Here is a 20,769-nt window from a genome sequence, read left to right on the forward strand (position 1 = left end):
GCCTCCTAAACCCATTAACAGTATTCTCATGTGGCTATTACTCAGGTGTCTATATATTTTAATCAAGTTAAATATTGTTGTAACTTGGACAACTGTCATCTAGTAACAGTGAAAAGAAGGATGTGGTTTCTTCATCGTTGACTGGCAAAATAAATTTCAATTAAATAACTTTTTCCACTTTGAAATATCAAATTGCCTTCAAATCTAGCCTTTTGTTTTAACGGGCAAATATTGTCGGTGCTGGTTTGGATCTTGAACTGTTTCAGTAGGTATTAGGTTCTTGCTGTGGGGAAAGCTGCATGTTCCTAACTTTATTTATTATGATTTCCAGGTGTCTTTGCAGAGTAGAAAGCTTGCATTTGATCCATGTAACTTGTGTTATAAATCCCTTCACTTCTTGGTGCTGTTCCACAGATAATTGTTCATTTCCTTCTCTTTGTGGTGCTGGGTGTTTGTTTTCTTGAACTGATCATGATTTTGTCAGCCTCCTATTTGAAGTGATACTAATCACACCTTTTTTTTTTCTTCCCCCTGACTTCTGATACAAATTATGTCTAATTTCTAACACCTACACTGAGATCTCGAATGGCAGGCACCAGTCTCTTTATAAATTCAGTGATTAATGACTCGCCACGTAGAAGCCAAACTCCTTGACTTAGGTGCGGCTGCAGCAGAAGCATCTCCTTTGCATGGAATGTTCCAACTCGGGCGGTGTTTGGGATGTTTATGTGTGTGTTTTGATGGCAGGGGCCCAGGCGGCTGAAAAATCTGCCCTAAGATGACTCACAGTATTATGACACAGGTAGAGTCATCGTCTTTTTACTTAAAGGGCATTTAATTTAATTTGTTCTTGACTATGTCTAAAACCACTTAATAGTGCTGTGCAAATTGATATCAAATATATTTATAATCCATGACAAATAGCGTCTACAAAACTTGTGTATTTTGTCTTAGCCTTAAAAATGAAAATGTTTGCCGTGGTGGATGATGCTTTTAAGCCCAGTGTTAAATCCTTTATCATACAGCCCCACAGCCCTGTGCACAATCTGTGCTCACTAACACCAAATTCCCTTGATTCTTGGGAGAGGGATGGTGATCAGTAATCGCAGCACTGAAATGCACGTGTTCATGCTCAAATGCAAATTCCCACATACCGAGTTAGTGAGCAGTTATCTTTGCAAGCCTACAGCAGATAAAAATGGCTTTTACTTTTATTTAATATCATGAAAAAACACTCTTAAACCAGAGGAACAATGTGGCAATTAGTGAATTCTTGGGCAGTGTTTTTTGGTTGCATTTTTCTGGTGTTAAAAATGTCTTTTACTGATCTGGGGGAGGTAAACCCCTTTTTCTGTGGCTTTGCAACATATCCCTGTATTATTTGGGAGGAGGAAAGGGTGACCTGGGAAGGGTGGAGGCCCCAAGCCCCTGGCAGTGTGCACTCCCCATCGCCAGTACCAGGTGCTTTTGCATTCGAGTCGTAATATCTGGCTTTCCCCTTTTAAAGCCATCGGTGGTGTTCCCAGTCAGCTGCTGAGCCTTTGTCTGTGTCAGAAAACCAAAGGCAAGCACTGTCAAGACAGACAAATGCTGTCTTCTGTGGTATTTGCTGGTAGATCGAGACTTTAGATAAACACAGACCAGTTAATCTAGGTCGGTGTGCTACGTGTTAAGTCTATAATTAACTGAAAACAGCAGTATTCACTGCCGGTTTCCCTTGTTCTTAAAGGTAGCTGGAATAACCCTGTGATGGTAGGAGATGCCGGGATGGGAAAGTGGTGAAAAGAGGAGAAGGCATCTCACAGAGTGGGCTCTTCTTCAGCTGTGGGGTGAAGCCACAGCAGCAAATTAAAATATTATGCAACAGCAGTGTCCTTCATTGATTTTTACCTGTATCACTGTGAGAAAAACCTTACCTCTTCTTCATCTAAATGTAAGCTTTATTCTAAGGAGGTTCTCGTGTCGGTGGCTCTGTACCTTGCCAGTTGTTTTCTGGGTATAGTCAAAGCTTATACAACAGCTTGTCCTCTCTTGTTCTGGGAGTTGGCAATCAGACAGGCAGTGCAAGTGTTTCTTGGGCTGTTTTTTATCAAGTGTGAAACAAATGTAAAGGAGACAGGTGAAAAAAACCCCAAACCAACAGTGTACATTTACAGAAAGCTGCTTCTCTTGTCAAAACTGTGCTGTGAAAGCCATCTTTATTATTCATGCCATCTCCGTTATTGTGACCGAAATCGGAGACTGGAGTGCTCTGTTTCCTTTTCTAGTACTGTCTTTTATTTTTCATAGATTTTCAGTGCTGCTAAGAGTCACAGATCATATTGGTTTCGTTGCATTCTTTTCAGTGCGCTGAAATTCAGTCAACAATGGCATGAGCGTGATCATGCTCCCACTAAGCATATTGGAAGTGGAAAGGCCCTGCTGGTTTAGGAGGATTAAGTTTCTTTTTACACCGCTTAAGTTTTATTATTAATTAAGTGTTCTTTCAAGAAATAATAGGTGCAGTATTATTATCTGTTTTGTAGACTTGTGTTCTAAAGAGCACAAAGCAGCCAGTGATTGTAAGCAGCTGAAAAGAAATACATTTCTGTTTACAGTGTGCTTGTAGTTAGTTCAAAGGCAGGCTTGTTTTGAGTTTCCCAAAGTTAATACCATTTTGTGACACAGGGAATTTGCGGTGTTGCCAAATGGAATGTTATCGCTCGTTTTGAACGATGTGATATGCAACAGTTCTATTTCTCTCTCTCTTTTGCAATTATTTAAAGCTTCTGCTAGGTGAAACTAAGAAAATAGTTTCTCTGGAAACAAAAATGACAAAGTTTATGGACTGAATTGTTCACTGAAGCTTACATGCCATATTTTTTTTCTTTTGGGGTTTTGGTTTAGGTTTTTTTTTCCGGTGTGGGTCTGCTTTTCAGTAGCCTGGTTTCATCAGCAAAGGTTTCCAACCCTTGTGACTCTAGTTGGCTTCAGTGGGATGAGGTTTTGCTCAGCATCTTTGAAAATCCCTTCTTCCTTCTAGTTATTATGGCTAAGAGGATTCCCAGTGCTGAAAGAGGCAGACAGTAACACAGTCTGCCCTGTGAATCACACCATCTAGACAACAAGCACCACACAACAAACCTAAAGTTTTGCATTAATTAGAAACATTAAAGTAGTGATGTTGGTACAGGATAATATTTACGGGCCTTAAAAATGTTTATAGGTTAGATTGGCTTAAGTCGAGAATTCCATTAAAACCAGAGTGTTGTGGCTGGCACGGGGGTGTAGCAGGATGAAGGTGTGAAGGTGCATGGGGCTGAGGGTTGTCTACAAGACAGCCGACAGCAGTGTTTGTCTGAAAGCAGGGCTTCAGTGCAGTTTGAACAAGCCTTCTTTAAAGCCCAGTAAGAATACTTGTCTTCCAGGTTAAGGTGATGTTTTTGTGACGGATCTTGTTTCTGTATGGGTTCTGACATGCGCTGCAAACTTTGCTGCAGAATGATTAAGAACTTGTAAAGGCAGTAAAAGTGAACTAACTCATGTAAATGAGTCCTGAGAAAAGCAAGTTTAGCCTCCTCAAGGGCAGTGGAAAGGACAAGACACAGTACTACAATGGCAATGCACATGGATAAATATGCATAAGGAAATAGAGCTACATATAAGGGATGGCTAGAAACTTCAGCTTGTAGATGCAAAAGAACTGACAATGTTGTACTTGTCTGCTGCTTGTGCTTATCACGTAGCACTGATCTCAGCTTGTTCACGTGATATCAATGAAAACTCTGTCGCTCTATCCATCCATGCTTTTGGTTTGATTTACTAATGCAGCAGTGGTTTGAAACGGGTAAAGAGTTGTAATCGAGTGTTACTGTTTTTATTTGACAGGCCGGACCTGATAGACATGAATACCGTTGCTGTTCAAAGCAACCTTGCAAATTTAGAACATGCTTTTTTTGTAGCAGAAAAACTTGGTGTTGCCAGACTTCTGGATCCTGAAGGTAAGATAACTGCAAAGGGCTTTGTTGCAAAAACCTTAGCATTAAAATAAAATCCAAACTGCCTGCAGCTTGGAGCATATTTGTGGGCATTCTTACTACTACGTGATAAAGTGTTGTTCTGTCTTGCTCTTTTAGATGTTGATGTTTCCTCACCTGATGAGAAGTCAGTAATAACTTATGTGTCATCACTTTATGATGCATTTCCCAAAGTACCAGAAGGTGGTGAAGGCATCGGTGCAAATGTAAGTAGGAGAAAAACGCTTGTGCATTGTATGAGCTTCATTAACACGGTTCTTGATTTCAGCTCCAGATTGTTAGCTGGAACTTCTGTAGGATGGCTGTCACGCTTTTCTTTGACATGATTTTCTAGGTTGAGATTTTAGAGACTTAGTAGCTATTTCATTTTCTGCACAGGAAAATATTTGTGCAAAGATCTTAACTAAAACCAATATACTTCAAGCTGGAGAAAAGTGGACTCAAAGTTCTTCCTTTTCAGTCATAGACCTATAAATTGTGCCTTTCTGGTTCTTATCGATTTGAAGTTTTTTAAACTAGAAAATGTGTTTTCAGTGGAGTTATTTGGGACCAAAACTGAAGAGTGCAAATAATATGTTTGGAAGCTTTACATGAGTTGTAATGAGCAAGTAAATATTGTTTCAGAATCTCAGGGCTTAGAAATCTCTTTTGTGTGTGTATGAAGATCTCAGACTTCAAAGCTAAAGCAAAAATAAGCTCTCAGGTGAATTTCTTTTGATCTGTAATCTGGGTTGTGCTTTGGTAGGATGTTGAAGTCAAATGGGTTGAATATCAGAATATGGTGAACTACCTCATGCAGTGGATCAGACACCATGTCACGATAATGTCTGACAGAACATTTCCCAACAATCCTGTGGAATTGAAGGTGAGTTCTGGCATCTTAAACTCTGTTGGAATGACACTATCTTTCTGACCTAAAGCATGCTTGAACAAATGAAGTGCTTGTTGATTTATACAATCAGGTCAACTGTGGAACAGTACTACACCTTAACCTTTTCAAAGTACAATAGCTACATTACTAACATAATGAACATTCAAAAGCAAATCTTTAGCTCATCATTGATCGTTTTTTGTAGAACTTAAGTAAAACAATGTAATAATGTAAGCTTATGGAGAAATTAGGAGAGAGTTTAGAGAATAAGTTGTATTCACTGTAAATAAAAGTTGATGATGGTTTTTATGTTTCTATAGGCACTTTATAACCAGTATTTACAGTTCAAAGAAACAGAAATTCCACCAAAGGAGACAGATAAATCAAAAATTAAGCGTCTATATAAACTACTAGAGGTAAGTTTTAACATGCATTGAAATGTATAGAAGTTCCATTTCTGTGGCTTCAGATAACGAATATATATGAATTCTTAAGGTCTGGATAGAATTTGGACGCATCAAACTTCCTCAAGGCTACCATCCGAATGATATAGAAAAAGAATGGGGTAAACTTATTATTGCCATGCTGGAAAGAGAGAAGACCCTTCGGCCTGAAGTGGAGAGGTATGCTTGTGAACAATTGACAGGCTTGGTTAATATATTTTCTGTTGTTTTAACCCACACTGAAAATTGTAGATCTCTTCTTCCATCATAACATCTGCAGTATTTTTCTATATCCAATAGTTCTTCCTTTGTTCAGACGTGAAGTCTTTATCTGCTTTATAGAAGCAGGTCCAGATGGAATGGTCTCAGAAGGTCATATGAATAGTATCTGTACTTCAGATCATCAAATCACTTAAACATAAATGTAACGATCTTTTGTGTACAAATTGGTCAAGGCCAAGTTCGTATCACTTTGCTGTCTCACTTGGACTCTGTTTCTCATAAGCAACACCCTCATCCTTTATGTGAAATGTGTATTTCACTGTATAGCACTTCAGGCCAACGTCCTCTTCTGAGGCTGCTTACAAGTTGGTTGTACTCCAGAGCACACAAAGATGTGCGAAGAGCATAGTAGTCTTCCAGGCTAGTAGAATGTGTGGCACTGGTTTGTACATCACTGACGGCACATGTTTAAAATCTTGATGCAGTCTTTGAGCATTTCTGCTTGTTAATGATACCTCTTTTGAGCTGTGTGCCAGGCTTAGATGGCTATCCATTCATTAATTCAAAAAGAGCTTTTATTGAACTCTTAAGTGAAATGATTCTTTGGGCTTCCACCTGCAGGTAGGTGTAGGCACATAGGTCTGGATTCATTCTACTTAACTTTAAGTATCCAAAGGAGACACTTAAGATCTGAATCACTTTCTAGAGAGTGCTGACAGGGTGATCATTCTCTCTGGTTTAGGTACCTGAAATTAAGTGTGAAGAATCCAGACTGGTGTCTAGGAAGTCCTCAAAAAGACACATTTTAGCAAGAGAAGATCGCGAAGTCAGAGTTGATTAAATAGGTATCATACTTAAAAAAGCAAGAGTATGACTGAAATGGGAGATTCAGTGGGAAGTGCTGATTGAGAGATGCAAAAGACATTCATCTAGAGGAGGGCAAAGTGGTGCCCACCATGTAGAGCAGAACATGTAGAGCAGAAGAAATAGAGCCTGCTGGATCTTTAGGTTAATCTGTCCTGACCTGGCAAAGGCAAAGTTGATTGAGAGACGCAAAAGACATTCATCTAGAGGGCAAAGTGGTGCCCACCATGTAGAGCAGAACATGTAGAGCAGAAGAAATAGAGCCTGCTGGATCTTTAGGTTAATCTGTCCTGACCTGGCAAAGGCAAAGTTGGGGCCTGCGTTTGCCAATAGGAGTTCCATTCTTTCTTGCAGAAAGCCAGATGATCTTTATGGAGAATGTGTATGTGTAAATTACATTAGCTTATTGGATTGAGTGCAGGTAATACAAAAAAACCTAAACTCATTTCCGTATGTTAGGTTTGGTACACTTAGAGACAGATTTTATGGTGGTGGTCACTGCAAAATTAGAACACTTGAATAAGTGATTGTGGCTTAGTGAAGTAAAAATTGTTGGTTAATCTGCACACAAGAACTTGATCCATGTTTGTTGTTTCGGTTACCAGTGCATCTCACTAATAGGTGGTGTTGATACAGCTCCTGGGATGGGATTTGTGCTGCATCAGGAGGAGTGTGGCCAGCAGGTTGAGGGAGGGGATTCTGCCCCTCTACTCTGCTCTGGTGAGACCCCACCTGCAGTGCTGCGTCCAGCTGTGGAGCCCTCAACCTCAGAAGGATATAGACTGGTTGGAGCGAGGCCAGAGGAGGCCACGAAGATGCTCAGAGGGCTGGAGCACCTCTGCTATGGGGACAGGCTGAGAGAGTTGGGCTTGTTCAGCCTGGAGAAGAGAAGGCTCCGGGGAGACCTTATGGCAGCCTTCCAGTACCTGAAGGGGCTACAAGGAAGCGGGGGGGGACTTTTTACAAGGGCCTGGAGTGACAGGACAAGGGGTAATGAGTTTAAATTCAAAGTGGGGAGGTTTAGATTAGATATCAGGACGAAGTTCTTCCTGGAGAGGGTGGTGAGGCACTGGAACAGGTTGCCCAGAGAAGCTGTGGATGCCCCATCCCCGGAAGTGTTCAAGGCCAGGCTGGATGAGGCTTTGAGCAACCTGGTCTAGTGGAAGGTGTCCCTGCCCATGGCAGGGGGGTTGGAAGTAGATGATCTTTAAGGTCCCTTCCAACCCAAACCATTCTGTGATTCTATGATTTGGTTGTGGCAAAAATGTGTCCTCAGTTTATAGTGAAATTTGGCAAGTGCTTAAGCGTTGCCTGCAAGTCTGGTAAATACATCTGAAAGTATCAGCACATACAGGCAACGTGTGGCCAGATTGGTGCATGGGATCAAAATTAATATGACATCAGTGAGGAGAGTGCCAAACTGAGCTCTGGTTTGCAAAACTGGTGGAGTTGGGTGGCGGTGCAGGGGTGTGTCTATGCCTTTGCTGTGCTCTTCTGCATAAACACAGTCATTGTAGGGTGTGGGTGTGGTTTTTCAGGAGGTCTTATGAACAGAGGTGCAATACTGAAAAAAAAATCACCCCTAACCCAAATTCCGAGTTAAAATGCAAACTTAAGGGCAGCGATCAGATTTTTCTTTATTGTTTTGCAGTCAAAACAGCAATAAACTCTGATTGTGCAGGAAGTTGAAGGGAAGTTTGCAGGAGGACAGGTAGTGGGACAGGGCAGATAGAATGGTTTGAGTTGTAAGGGACCTTAAAGACCATCTAGTTCCACCCCCCCTGCCATGGGCAGGGACACCTTCCACTAGACCAAGTTGCTCAAAGCCTCATCCAGCCTGGCCTTGAACACTTCCAGGGATGGGACATCCACAGCTTCTCTGGGCAACCTGTTCCAGTGCCTCACCACCCTCTCCATGAAGAACTTCTTCCTGATATCTAATCTAAATCTCCCCACTTTCAATTTAACCCCGTTACCCCTTGTCCTGTCACTACAGGCCCTTGTAAAATGTCCCCCCCAGCTTCCGTGTAGCCCCTTCAGGTACTGGAAGGGGCAATAAGGTCTCCCCGGAGCCTTCTCTTCTGCAGGCTGAACAAGCCCAACTCTCTCAGCCTGTCCCCATAGCAGAGGTGCTCCAGCCCTCTGAGCATCTTCGTGGCCTCCTCTGGACTTGATAGTGAACGTGCAGTTCCTTTAGAAAAAAAAGGAGTGAGCCCAGCCTTGGAGATGTTTTGTACCCTGGAGTTTTCACTTCACTGCTTTTTGAAACTTTTAGACTGCAAAGGATTCTTTAAGCTCATTTTTGGCTTATAGACATTTAGTGACACTTAAATAAAGTATTTGGCGTGTCTGTTTCCTAGAGACGCCCTAATGCTGCTGCTTAGTCTGTACTTGCAAAGCTTTAATGCAAGGTAGGGAAGCCAAAAGCAGAGCAGCGTACATAGCCCCGGGGAAGATCCTTTGAAGAGCTGGCAGAATATTAATTGCTGTGTTGTGAATATGCGTACTGAAGCCTATTTAAAGGAGGGGTGCTAGGTGTTTTAAAAGCCAGTAGTGAAATTTCAGCGCTAGAAGCTGTACTTTTCGTAGGAGTTTTATCTTTTCATTTTTCAGCAAATGTGAACAGCCAGGAGGACCGTGCTCTGGATGTAAAAATGAACAGCAGTAGTTACAGCTATCATAGCAGTGATTCACTGTTTAGCAACAGTACCAGTGCTCGAACCAGCGTTGACTCTAACGAGAATTTCCTTTCTGTTAATTGTGGTCCCACACTGATTAAATCTTGTATAAGCTTTGGTAATGGCACCTTAGAAGGAAGCAGGTAACTTGGCATATGTATTTGTGCTTTGTGTTTAGATGCTCTTTGTTTGTTTGTTTTTAAACTCATGCAAGATATATAGTAAACATGAGTAACATGAATACTTTTTTTTCTGGAATGCTCTGGCATCACCTAGGTTGGAAATGCTGCAGCAGATTGCAAACCGAATTCAGCGGGACAGCCGGAGCTGTGAGGACAAACTAATACTTGCCCGGAATGCTCTGCAGTCTGTAAGTCAGTCGGGGTTTTTACTTGGCCGTGTTCATGAACTTACTGCAGTGGAGTGGCTACTTTAAAAAAAAAAGGGGGGGGGGGGATTTTTTGAGTGCGTACTTAATAGCTGCTACTTTCATTTTCATTATACTGTTATCTTTAATTTAGCATTTCCTCATGAAAATACCAAACAGTGCCTAGTGTTAGTTCTGTTACCTTTTTTTGGTTGGTAGTTAGATAAAATATTTCACAATTGTTTCAAGATCAGAAGAAGTTTTTATAAAAAAATTAGGTTTTCTTATGGCTCGTTTCTCTTTGGTTTAGCTGCAGGGCTTAATGGCTTTCTCTTATTTATTCAGGACACCAAGCGATTAGAGTCAGGGCTGCAATTCCAACATGAAGCAGAGGTAGCTGGGTATCTTCTAGAATCTGAGAACCTTCTTCGCCAGCAACTGATTGATGCCCAAATTCTTATTGATGGAAAATACTATCAGGCAGACCAGCTTGTGCAAAGGTACTTTACAGTGTATTTATATGAATAAATAAATTTTTCAAAGATGGATACCCATTATGGACAGCTTTTTCAAATCTTTGTGTCTATGGATAAATTTCTCAATCTGTCACTGGGCATGCAGATAAAGATTATCAGGTATTCTGGAGGGTACATTGACCACAGACGTTGTTGAAGCGCCCAGAGGAGCTGTTTCTGCTCATTTTTAAAAATGAAGTCATTCAGCAGAGCATGACTTAACTGTGTAATGTTTTCTAGATATCTGAGTGTAAAGATGTTAGCTTGTTTTATGGCACCTAAAATGCTTGTAGAATTTACCAGCTTTGATTTTAAAAATTGAGGCGAGATTTTTGATAATAGCTGTAGATAATCTTAACAGGTAGTAAGTGGGGTAGCGTTAGCTTACACATGGCAGTGTATACAGTCATGGCAGAAAGATGCATTTAAACACCAAAATTCAATTTTATGAAGAAGTGGCTCCAAAGTTTTTCAGGATTCACCCTGGACTGGGTGAGATCAAGCACATAACAGCTCCTTGGCAATGAACTGCAAGTGTTTGATCTACTGCAACATGTAGTATCTTGTAAGATTTCTGCTTTGCTGATTGTTCCCTGGAATTCTGTACGGTACATGCTAGTGCCCATACCGTGCTGATTTTCTAGTCATTGCCTGATTCCTACATCTATTATCTGTATTTATAGCAGTGTGAGCTGACATACCCTGATAGTTTCTGATATCAACACTTATTTATAAATATTTAAGTATAACTACATATTAAGAGATCATGTGAATTCATACTGCTCTTCAGTTAAACCCTAATCATAAGCATTCATTCAAATTATTTGTATATATTTAATTATTTTATTTTATTTTTATAGAGTTGCAAAGCTTCGTGATGAACTTGTGGCCATACGGACCGAATGTTCTTCTGTGTACAGCAAGGGGCATGCACTGACAACAGAGCAGACAAAGCTGATGATATCGGGAATAACCGAAAGCTTAAACTCAGGATTTACAACAAACCTAACCCCTGAATTAAATGCTGCAATGACCCAAGGTTTAACACCTACTCTGACTTCTTCCAGCTTAACATCTGGCCTTTCATCAGGTCTTACTTCCAGACTGACACCAACCGTCACTCCCGCTTACACACCAGGCATCCCACCACGGTTAATTCAGGGCTATGTGACAGGAGTAGACAGTGGGACTCTGCAGACACTCAAACTGATGCAAATCAGGAAACCTCTTATGAAATCAGCTTTTGTGGATCAGAATTTAACAGAAGAAGAGGTGAACATGAAATTTGTCCAGGACCTATTGAGCTGGGTGGAAGAAATGCAGGTAGCAATCTTACAGAAACAGTCTGCTTCTACAAACATTATTACGTTTACTCCTTGTAGATCATGGCTAATCTTTCCTTCTTGTTTGTAAGGTGCAACTTGATCGAGCAGAATGGGGTTCAGATTTACCGAGTGTTGAAAGCCATTTAGAAAATCACAAAAATGTTCACAAAGCTATTGAGGAGTTTGAATCCAGCCTTAAAGAAGCTAAAATCAGTGAGGTACAGCACCATATTCTCTATTTCTTTGTTTACTTTCTTACTGGGTGACCCATAAACTAATACTGAATTTTAGAACTGTGTTTAGGTTTCACAGTCTTACTTTTCCTTCTGATCTCTAGATGACGTATCATAAAATCAGGAAATCTAATGGTTTAACATAGCTAACCTTTCTGTTGTCTTTTGACCTTGTATACCCAATGCAGATCCAAATGACCGCCCCTCTTAAACTCAGTTATGCAGAAAAATTGCACAAACTGGAGAGTCAGTATTCAAAACTCTTGGTAAGTCTGTAGTAGCTCTTCGATGTTCAGTTTTTCAGTGTACATCGTCTTTGATAAGGGATGAGCTTTAAATGCTGATCTTTGTAAATCTTCCTTTTCTTCTTTTTAATAAAGAACACATCAAGAAATCAGGAAAGGCACCTAGATACTCTTCACAATTTTGTCTCTCGTGCTACTAGAGAGCTGATATGGCTGAATGAAAAAGAAGAGGAAGAAGTTGCATATGACTGGAGTGAGAGAAACCCCAATATAACAAGAAAAAAGGAATACCATGCAGTATGTATTGCTAGTATAATCCAGAGGGAATAATTTAATCATCTTTAAGAATTTCTGAAGATTTAAGAATTTCTAAAGGTTTCTAAAACATTTCAATCTTTCTTTTTTGTCTGGAAAAAAAGGAATTAATGAGAGAACTCGATCAAAAAGAGGAAGTTATTAAATCAGTACAAGAAATAGCTGAGCAATTGCTTCTTGAAAATCACCCAGCCAGGCTAACCATTGAGGTAAGTTAGTAAAAACAGCACAGAAATGAGAAAGTAGTATTGTGATTTAATAGACCTTAGATTTATTTTGGGGAAAAGAAGGGAAGTCCTAACTCACAGGAAATTAAAGAAAACTTTGACTAATGGGAACTCTTGGTTTTTTTTTTTCCCCTCTTCAGCATCTCTGTTGTGTCTGTCTTCCTATTTCCAGAAAGTAAAAACACTTCTATAAACTTGGGGTTATGTCTTGGGTTGCTTAGAAAAAATCTCCCTAAAGTCTAAAATTACAGTTTCCAGAGTTGGTGTGTACAGATGTTTGTGGTCATGCACGCAGCTTCTGGAGTTATAGGTGCAAATTGCATTGGCAAACTGAGGGCATGGAACAGTCCTTACATGGTTTCTCTCCTGTTGGATTGAAAGAAGCTTGAGTAGGGCTTTTCTAGTCACTTACTATATGTACAGATTCCTATTACGGTTTAGGTTTGGTTTCATAACTTATTTGTCAGTGAATTATGAAACTTCTTTGGATGTTGAAAATCTGACCAGGCAATGTGATTTACTTCAGACTTGAATCAAGCTCTATATTACAGGTAGAAGGTTTACATCTGTACTGTAGCTCTTATAGGGTCAGTACAAGTTTCCAAAGGAGAATGTAAAACGCTTTTTGCTGTAGAGTGTCAAGGAAAAGAGGAAATATGGACAGTGGGTGGTAAAAATGGAAACAATGAAAAGCCATTTTATTATATAAGAATGAAGGATGGAATTTTATGGTTCTTTAGCTCAGTGAGTTTCTATCTGCCTAAATTAGAAACATGAAGAAAACTCCTCCCTTCCTTCCTTTTTGTGACATTTACTATGAATAATAAATGACTTTTTATGTAAGGTGGGGCATTCTATTCTTGAAAAGTATATGCTGTCATAAGGTTTAATATACTTAATAAAATCAGTGTGATATACTTAATATATTGAAGATACGTATTACGAAACCAGGCCTTTGCCGTGAAGATGACTATGCAGATTATGATATCTGCAAAAATGCTATATTGAGACATTTAAAAAGAAAAATTATGCCTTTTCTACTGAAGAATCTATGCATTAATGCATCACTGTGGAATTCATTGAAGCCAATGGGAAAAACACTTTTGAATTCCCGAAGAATCATAGGGAATCAATTGAAGAATTGAGCCTTTTGACTGCAGTCAGAAAGCCAAGAGTTCCCTCTGCTGGTGAACGCTGCTGGTGGCAGCACCTTGCAGGCTGTATAGGAGCCATCAGTCCAGTAGGGTTGCTTTCTCTGAATTCCTGTGTAACTGTTACAAAATCATCCATTGCAACAAGCCCCGGTTAATTATTTTTGTTGTGCTTTCTGTGCTACTTTAAGACCTGCTTTGTGTCCAAGGAAGAATCCAGCTATTTCCAATTAGTAAATACAGTCACAGAACCATAGGTTCGCTTAGGCTGGGGGAACCTCAGGACATGTAGCAGCGTCAGTGCTTATTTTGGCTGATTTCTGGCTGTGCCGGAGGATGGTGATTTCACAGCTTCTGTGGGCGAGTTTTCTGATGTTTGACTATGCTGCAGCAACAGGATTTTTCTCACGTCTGATTGGAATCTTCCTTGCTGCAGCTTGCTTTTCTTGGGTGAGGAGGTCAGGCTTAGATGCTTATGTTTGCTACATGACCCTTATATTTCCTAAATCCTGGAAATGTGTGCCTGTTTTAATTTGCTATTTCCTTTTGTAAAATCTCTTTGTCTCCTTTAAAGGCCTATAGAGCTGCAATGCAGACACAGTGGAGCTGGATTCTTCAGCTCTGTCACTGTGTTGAACAACATTTGCGAGAAAACGCTGCGTATTTTGAGGTAAGAATGTGAAATGTTTTAAGTTGGGACCATAGGAAAAAAGTTCCACGGACAGTGCTAGTTGCTGTCTCACAGTAGTTGTAGGATTGCCATGTGTCACGTGCTGTCATGAGATGATGAACCGTGCTCCTGCAGCTTTACCGCACCTGCATTGTCTGCATTACGGTTATGTCAGTTCACAGCAGATGCAAATCTGGCCTGACGTTTTTTGGGAGTGCCAAAGCTGCAAGTAGAGACTGAGAATGAAGCCGTGTTCTCTCCCTGTCTTACACAACTGTCATCAATAGAGCTTTTGCGGGTAATGTAGGGTGGGAGGTGGTTAATGATAGTCAAGGGAGAACATATTCTAGTGGTTTTTACAGGACTACCCAAATAGAAATGGAATGTAGAGCATTAATAATAATGCTGAACAAGCACATCCAGTGAAACACCTGATTATCACCTGTTTACATACTCAGCAAGTGATGCAGTATTCAGTTACAAGCATGATGGACAGAGATTGCAGGGTTTCTCAGTTATATGCATGATGATCAAAGATTTGAGAGGTGGGGTTTGTTTGTTTGTTTGTTTAATTTTTGTTTTTTAAATCTTCTGGTTTTTAATGTTTAAATTGTAAAGATTACTCCTTAGTTTCTCCTGGGTTGGGTGGTTGAAGAGGAAGGGAGGTGGTGTTGGGATGAGGTGCCTTCGGGCTGAGAAGGGTGAGAGCCCAAAGTTAGGGAATGGACACTGGAGAAGACAAAGTTGGAACGATTTGTGCTCTGACTGGTGGGAGGAAGAAATGGGAATTCTGAATTTGATAAATGAGGTTTCAGAGACAGAATGGTGTGAGGATTATCACAGGGTATTTCCCTTCCCAATCGTGCTTAACCAGGAGTCTAGTCAGGGGTTGCAGCTGCCCACGCAGAACTGCCAAGTGTGGCAGCACACTTCCCCTCCTGCACAACATGTTTGCTCCAGTGTGCGTGCTGAATTTTGCAGCTAGTTTGCTATAGTTTGTAGGCTTTGTGTGTTCTTTATATATGGAAGTTGCTGTAATTCCGAGGGAAACAAGAATCACTTCAGAAATTTTTTTCCGCAACAGGAACAGTAATAAACTAAGGTTGAGTAATTGCTGAATTAATTTTAGATGTACATAGTAATGAGAATAACAGGTGTTACGGTGTGTGCCTTCTTCATAGAATCATAGAATGGTTTGGGTTGGAAGGGACCTTAAAGATCATCTAGTTCCAACCCCCCTGCCATGGGCAGGGACACCTTCCACTAGACCAGGTTGCTCAAAGCCTCATCCAGCCTGGCCTTGAAGACATCCAGGGATGGGGCATCCACAACATCTCTGGGCAACCTGTTCCAGGGCCTCACCACCCTCTCTGTGAAGAATTTCTTCCTGATACCTAATCTAAACCTCCCTGATTTCAATTTATACCCATTACCCCTTGTCCTATCACTACAGGCCCTTGTAAAAAGTCCTCTCCCAGTACCCTTGTAGGCCCCCTTCAGATACTGGAAAGCTGCAATGAGGTCTCCTTGGAGGCTCCTCTTCTCCAGGCTGAACAAGCCCAATTCTTGCAGCCTTTCGTCATAGGAGAGGTGCTCCAGCCCTCTGATCACCTTCTTGAACAGAAGGCTTAGACATGAGATCATGGATAGTGTTGGTGCAGTGGTCACTTCAAGCTACTTTTAAAAAGACACAAGTTAAAGAAAACTTCATAGTCTAGCTGTTTGTATACTTTTTTGGTTGTTTAAAAGTAACCCAGATATTTATCTCACCCTAGTTTTTCAGTGATGCCAAAGAAGCCATGGAATACTTAAAGAATTTGAAAGATACCATATACCGAAAATACAGCTGTGATAGATCGAGCAGCCTTCATAGACTGGAAGACCTTGTCCAGGAGTCTATGGTAAGAATTCAAGGATCCTATTAATGTGAGTTACAATTAAATGAGAAATGTGTAGATTATAATTGGATAGAACTTACAGTTAAATAATTGCATCTATACATGTATCATGACTGGTTTTTATACCCTTAAAATACAGTTTTATTTATGTCTTTAGCTTTACAATACCAGATGTTGTGGGAAAGCAGTGACTTTTGAAAGGTACTTTGTTCCTTTACGTTTAAGGAAAACAATAAGGCAACTCAGGAAAAGAAAAGCTTAACAGGATCAAAGAAACAGCACTGTATTCTGGCCATCTCTTAAGATGTGTTCTTTTCTTAACTGTTTTAGGAAGAAAAAGAACAACTCTTGCAGTACAAGAGCACAGTAGCAGGCCTTGTGGGGAGAGCCAAGGCAATAATTCAGTTGAAGCCAAGGAACCCTGACTGTATACTCAAAGCATCCATCCCAATTAAAGCCATCTGTGACTATAGACAAATTGAGGTTAGAAACTTGAATTTCCTCAAATCAATTACAGACGTGAGAATTCAGCTAATGTTTCGTTAATTACCATATTCCTGGAGAACGCTGGGCTCTAAATTTCTTCCACCCTAGTAAACAAGAGCAAATCCTTGTGTGGAACATTGTTTTTGTTGTTCTCTTGCTTATTTGTTGACACCATTTGCACAAGTTCTTTGCAAAGTATTTTGTAATGCTTAGCTCATTAAATTATTCTGCTTTTCTCTTAATACTAGATAACTATTTACAAAGATGATGAGTGTATATTAGCAAGCAACTCCCATCGTGCTAAATGGAAAGTCATTAGCCCGAGTGGTAATGAGGCCATGGTTCCATCTGTATGCTTTACAGTTCCTCCACCGAACAAAGAAGCGATAGATACAGCTAACAGGTAGGGACAAAACAGAACCACCCGTTTTCTTTTAAAATTGATTTATATGAAGCTTGAGTTAAAGTCACAGCTAACTTTTTTTCCCTTTTTCATTTGATCTAAAGTTGGGCTCTGTTTGTGTTTCAGGATCGAACAGCAGTTCCAGAATGTTCTGGCCCTCTGGCACGAGTCACACGTAAACATGAAGAGTGTGGTGTCCTGGCGTTACCTGACAAACGAAATCGAAGCTGTTCGAGCTGGCAATGTTGCCTCGGTACGTGCTGTGTCTGGCAAGGGCCTCTTAGCCATTTGCTGGGAAGTCATAGGCTACGCTTCCCAGAAATAGTGTCTAATGAACAATTTGCAACAAACCTCCTCTTTCTTATGGGAATAGCTGGCAGTGGCCACGCTGGTTACCCCTGTGCAATGTTCTGCCTTGATCTGAGTGGCCTTTACACAGCTGCATTGGGGGAGGGAGCAGAGAGGAATGTTATGGAAACTACCTGCAGCCTTACTGTGCTTGATCCCTCTAGTCTTCTGTTGTCAGCAGAGGGGCAGGATCTCTCCAAAGGAATTGAACAGTCCGGGTTTTGTTCTGGAGGAGTCTACCTTTCTGGATTTAAGTTGAATATATCTAGGGAGATTTGCTTCATTAGGGTTAATCTGAAGTTAATCTTCATGAAAATCCCCATTGTTTCCTGATGGCTGCAGCTTCTTACTAACAGTGACTATTCTGACTGGCTAAAATGGTGTGTGAGATCACCGAATTATGCAATGTTGGATGTATAGAGTAACACTACTTAATGTAATAGTTATATTAATTAATAGTTTTATATGATATAATTATACATCCTTAGTGTATATCTGTCTGCAAACTATTGCAGTAATATTTGTAACACCCAAAATGACATTTTCACTCCTGATTTCCCACTGCTGCTGTTGAAAAGATGGAATCTGAGATGATTCTTCAGGTGTCCATGCTTCTTTAACTCATGCTGGCTTCCTGTTTGTTGTTACATGACATTAGAGGGAGAAATGGTGTCTGATGTAGGATTGTCTTAACACAGTCCATTACTGCCATTAAAGATGGAAAAGGATTTTATAGTGAGTGCAAACTATCAGCTGATACGCTGATACCTGTCAAGCGGAGTCCAGCCCAGGAACAGCGAGCTTTCAGAACCTCGGTACTTTGGCTTTGCCATCTTAGTAATTGGTCAGTGTTGGTTTTTGATAAGAAATGTTAGAGGGAACTGTGTGAGTGGTGCATCATTGCTTGACCGTGCCTTGGGTTTACCGTCTGTTGCAGATAAAGACAATGCTGCCAGGTGAACATCAGCAGGTTCTAAGCAATTTGCAGTCCCGCTTTGATGATTTTGTGGAAGATAGCCGGGAGTCCAGAATCTTCACAAGCTCTGATACAGCACAGCTGGAACGGGAAGTTAATGTGTGTAAGCAATACTATCAAGAGCTTCTGAAATCTGCTGAAAGAGGTAAAATTCTGCTGAGATAAGTAGAAAGATGTCCTCATCTTGATAAAATTGTAATTCTTGATAAAATTTCTCTCTCTGAATACAAGCTCTAGTGAATTACCTGTTTTATCATATTGATCTTTTTAATGCCCAGTTATTCTGAACAGATAGTCATCATTTTCAGTGTGCACAATTACATCGTACAGAAGCTCTAAGGGTTTTTTTTAACTTTATATGTATTAATCTATTCAAAAATATTGATGTGTAACTTAATATGCAGAGCACTGCAAAAAAATTTACACTCAAGAATTTATTCTGTGCACTGCATCCCACTGTTCAGTCCTGCCTTCCTTGTTTTTGAATGTTGGAAATGCACCTTGATTACTGTGTTGAGTTCATAACAGGATTAGAACTTTTTTTCGCATTGTTAAGGCAAGAAAAGTGTCCCAGATATTTTTCTACCTGCACAGATTTCCTGTAGTTACTGCTTTCTTAACTCTGTTTTTAAATACAGTAAGAACAGAAAGCTTAAAATAACAGCTCTGATGTACTGTCAAGTAGCTAATGACTTAAAGAAATACAGTAGTGCAAAGCTGATAGCTGCATTAGCATAGTTCACTGTACTTAAGGAAAGATGTGTTGCCCTGTGTGTCTGAAAGAGGGGATTTATTAAAACCCAGAAAGCCCTGGAGGTTTACTGCCTGATCTGACTGAAAGAATCAGACAGTGAGCTTAGCAGTGTTTGTGTAAGGGGTGAGGCCTGTGCCTGGGATGAATGGTCAAAGGTGTATGCAAGTTTTTCACATGTGAGGAAGTGATCTAATTATAGCTAAAATTTAAGGATTCCTGAAATTTGCCTTACTTGCCAAAATTCCAGTGGAAACTGGTGAGATTTCAGCCAGTTATGAAAAGACCTGTAGAATGGTGACTTTATAAAGTGTTTCGTAAGAAGACATGGTGGAAGTTTTGTGATGTCTTTGTTTGCTAACATATGCCTTGTTTCTTTCAACAGAGGAGCAGGAAGAATCTATTTACAATCTGTACATCTCTGAAGTCAGAAATATCAGGCTTCAGCTGGAGAGTTGTGAAGAGCGATTAATACGGCAGATCCGAACCCCAATGGAAAGGGATGATCCGTATGAAAGTATGCATAGGGTTTCAGAGCAAGAGGTGAGCCTTTGAGAAAGGCTGTTTTACCTAGGAAAACAGTTTTATTTAAATACAAATATATCCAGTCATTTTGAGTGTGGCCAGGAAAGTTTGTGTTGCACCTTGAAAAGACAACAGTCAAAAATTTGCTTGCGTTTATGAGAAAAAAGATGCCAATGAATGGCAACTCTGTTAGTTTCCCTCTTCTGCATACATTCCTTTTGAAAAATTCTTCATGGTGTCTGCATGAAACAAGCAGAGCAGACCTGTTCTGATAATGATATGTAGAGCGTACGTGAGGTTGATGTAGGATAAATGCACTGTCAATCACCTTTCATTTTACAGAAACTGGAGAAAGAACTGAATCGTCTGAAGGGTGAATTGGGAGTCATCTCAGCTAAATGCGAAGAGTTTTTCAGTCAAGCTGCTGGTTCCCCTTCAGTCCCTACTCTGCGCTCTGAACTCAATCTTGTTATTCAGAACATGAACCAAGTTTATTCCATGTCTTCCATTTATGTAGATAAGTATGTGACAAGCCTTCCATCACACGTTTTACTTTACAGCTTTCTCTTCAAAATTAATTAGTATGAATAATACTGATCAAGGAAAAGGGAGCTAACATAAATTTAATGTTGTATAACGGGGTACCCTGTGACATGAAAAAAATGAAAATCACAAGTGTTTTGAGTGTTGTGAGTGATGGTTCAGTTAACAGGAAGATTACTGTTTTTCAGATTAAAAACTGTAAATTTCTTGCTGACGAAAAACCAACAAGCAGAAACGTTAGTAAAGCTCTATGAAACTAAGTTGTGTGAAGAAGAGGCAGTAACAGCTGACAAAAACAATATAGAAAATCTGATGGGTACATTGAAGGTAAGAGTTGGCTGGTGCCTTTCCATGGGCAAATCAAAAAATATTAGGAAAATTATCTGTCTTATAACACCTGTTTACGTTATGCTATACTGCGTAGTGTATCAAAGGTTGGCTGTCTGAGTTAGGATTGACATCTTGGGAAAAAAATGACAGCTTTGGAGCATTAGGAAGTGGATACTGTTGCATGCACATTCTTGCTGTTAGGAAATGCTTTGAGGTATCTGGACTTCTGAGAGTGGCACTTGTTAATGCTGCAGTAAGACTTATTCGTTGTCTCTTCAGAAAATAGTGATAACACCTTTAAGATAACATAGTGTTATTTGAATGTGGCCACAGTAACATTCCTGCTACTGCTGTGAAATACTTATCA

General features: G+C 40.2%; 1 protein-coding gene across 1 annotated transcript in view; it reads left to right on the plus strand.

The window, feature by feature from the left end:
• The first annotated feature begins 9,070 nt into the window (after positions 1-9,070).
• Positions 9,071-20,769, plus strand: part of LOC104505874 (plectin-like) — a 26,504-nt gene continuing 14,805 nt past the window's right edge. The window contains exons 1-17 of the mRNA XM_010146620.1: positions 9,071-9,237; positions 9,371-9,464; positions 9,807-9,961; positions 10,837-11,299; positions 11,391-11,519; positions 11,723-11,800; positions 11,915-12,076; positions 12,199-12,303; positions 14,047-14,142; positions 15,918-16,043; positions 16,371-16,523; positions 16,775-16,929; positions 17,056-17,182; positions 18,215-18,398; positions 19,390-19,547; positions 19,872-20,050; positions 20,261-20,399. Coding sequence (XP_010144922.1) covers positions 9,071-9,237; positions 9,371-9,464; positions 9,807-9,961; positions 10,837-11,299; positions 11,391-11,519; positions 11,723-11,800; positions 11,915-12,076; positions 12,199-12,303; positions 14,047-14,142; positions 15,918-16,043; positions 16,371-16,523; positions 16,775-16,929; positions 17,056-17,182; positions 18,215-18,398; positions 19,390-19,547; positions 19,872-20,050; positions 20,261-20,399 — 2,670 coding nt within the window. The remainder of the gene's footprint in view (positions 9,238-9,370; positions 9,465-9,806; positions 9,962-10,836; positions 11,300-11,390; positions 11,520-11,722; positions 11,801-11,914; positions 12,077-12,198; positions 12,304-14,046; positions 14,143-15,917; positions 16,044-16,370; positions 16,524-16,774; positions 16,930-17,055; positions 17,183-18,214; positions 18,399-19,389; positions 19,548-19,871; positions 20,051-20,260; positions 20,400-20,769) is intronic.

This window comes from Eurypyga helias, unplaced genomic scaffold (assembly GCF_000690775.1).
Source record: "Eurypyga helias isolate BGI_N326 unplaced genomic scaffold, ASM69077v1 scaffold39012, whole genome shotgun sequence".
NCBI classification, from domain to species: Eukaryota; Metazoa; Chordata; class Aves; order Eurypygiformes; family Eurypygidae; genus Eurypyga; species Eurypyga helias.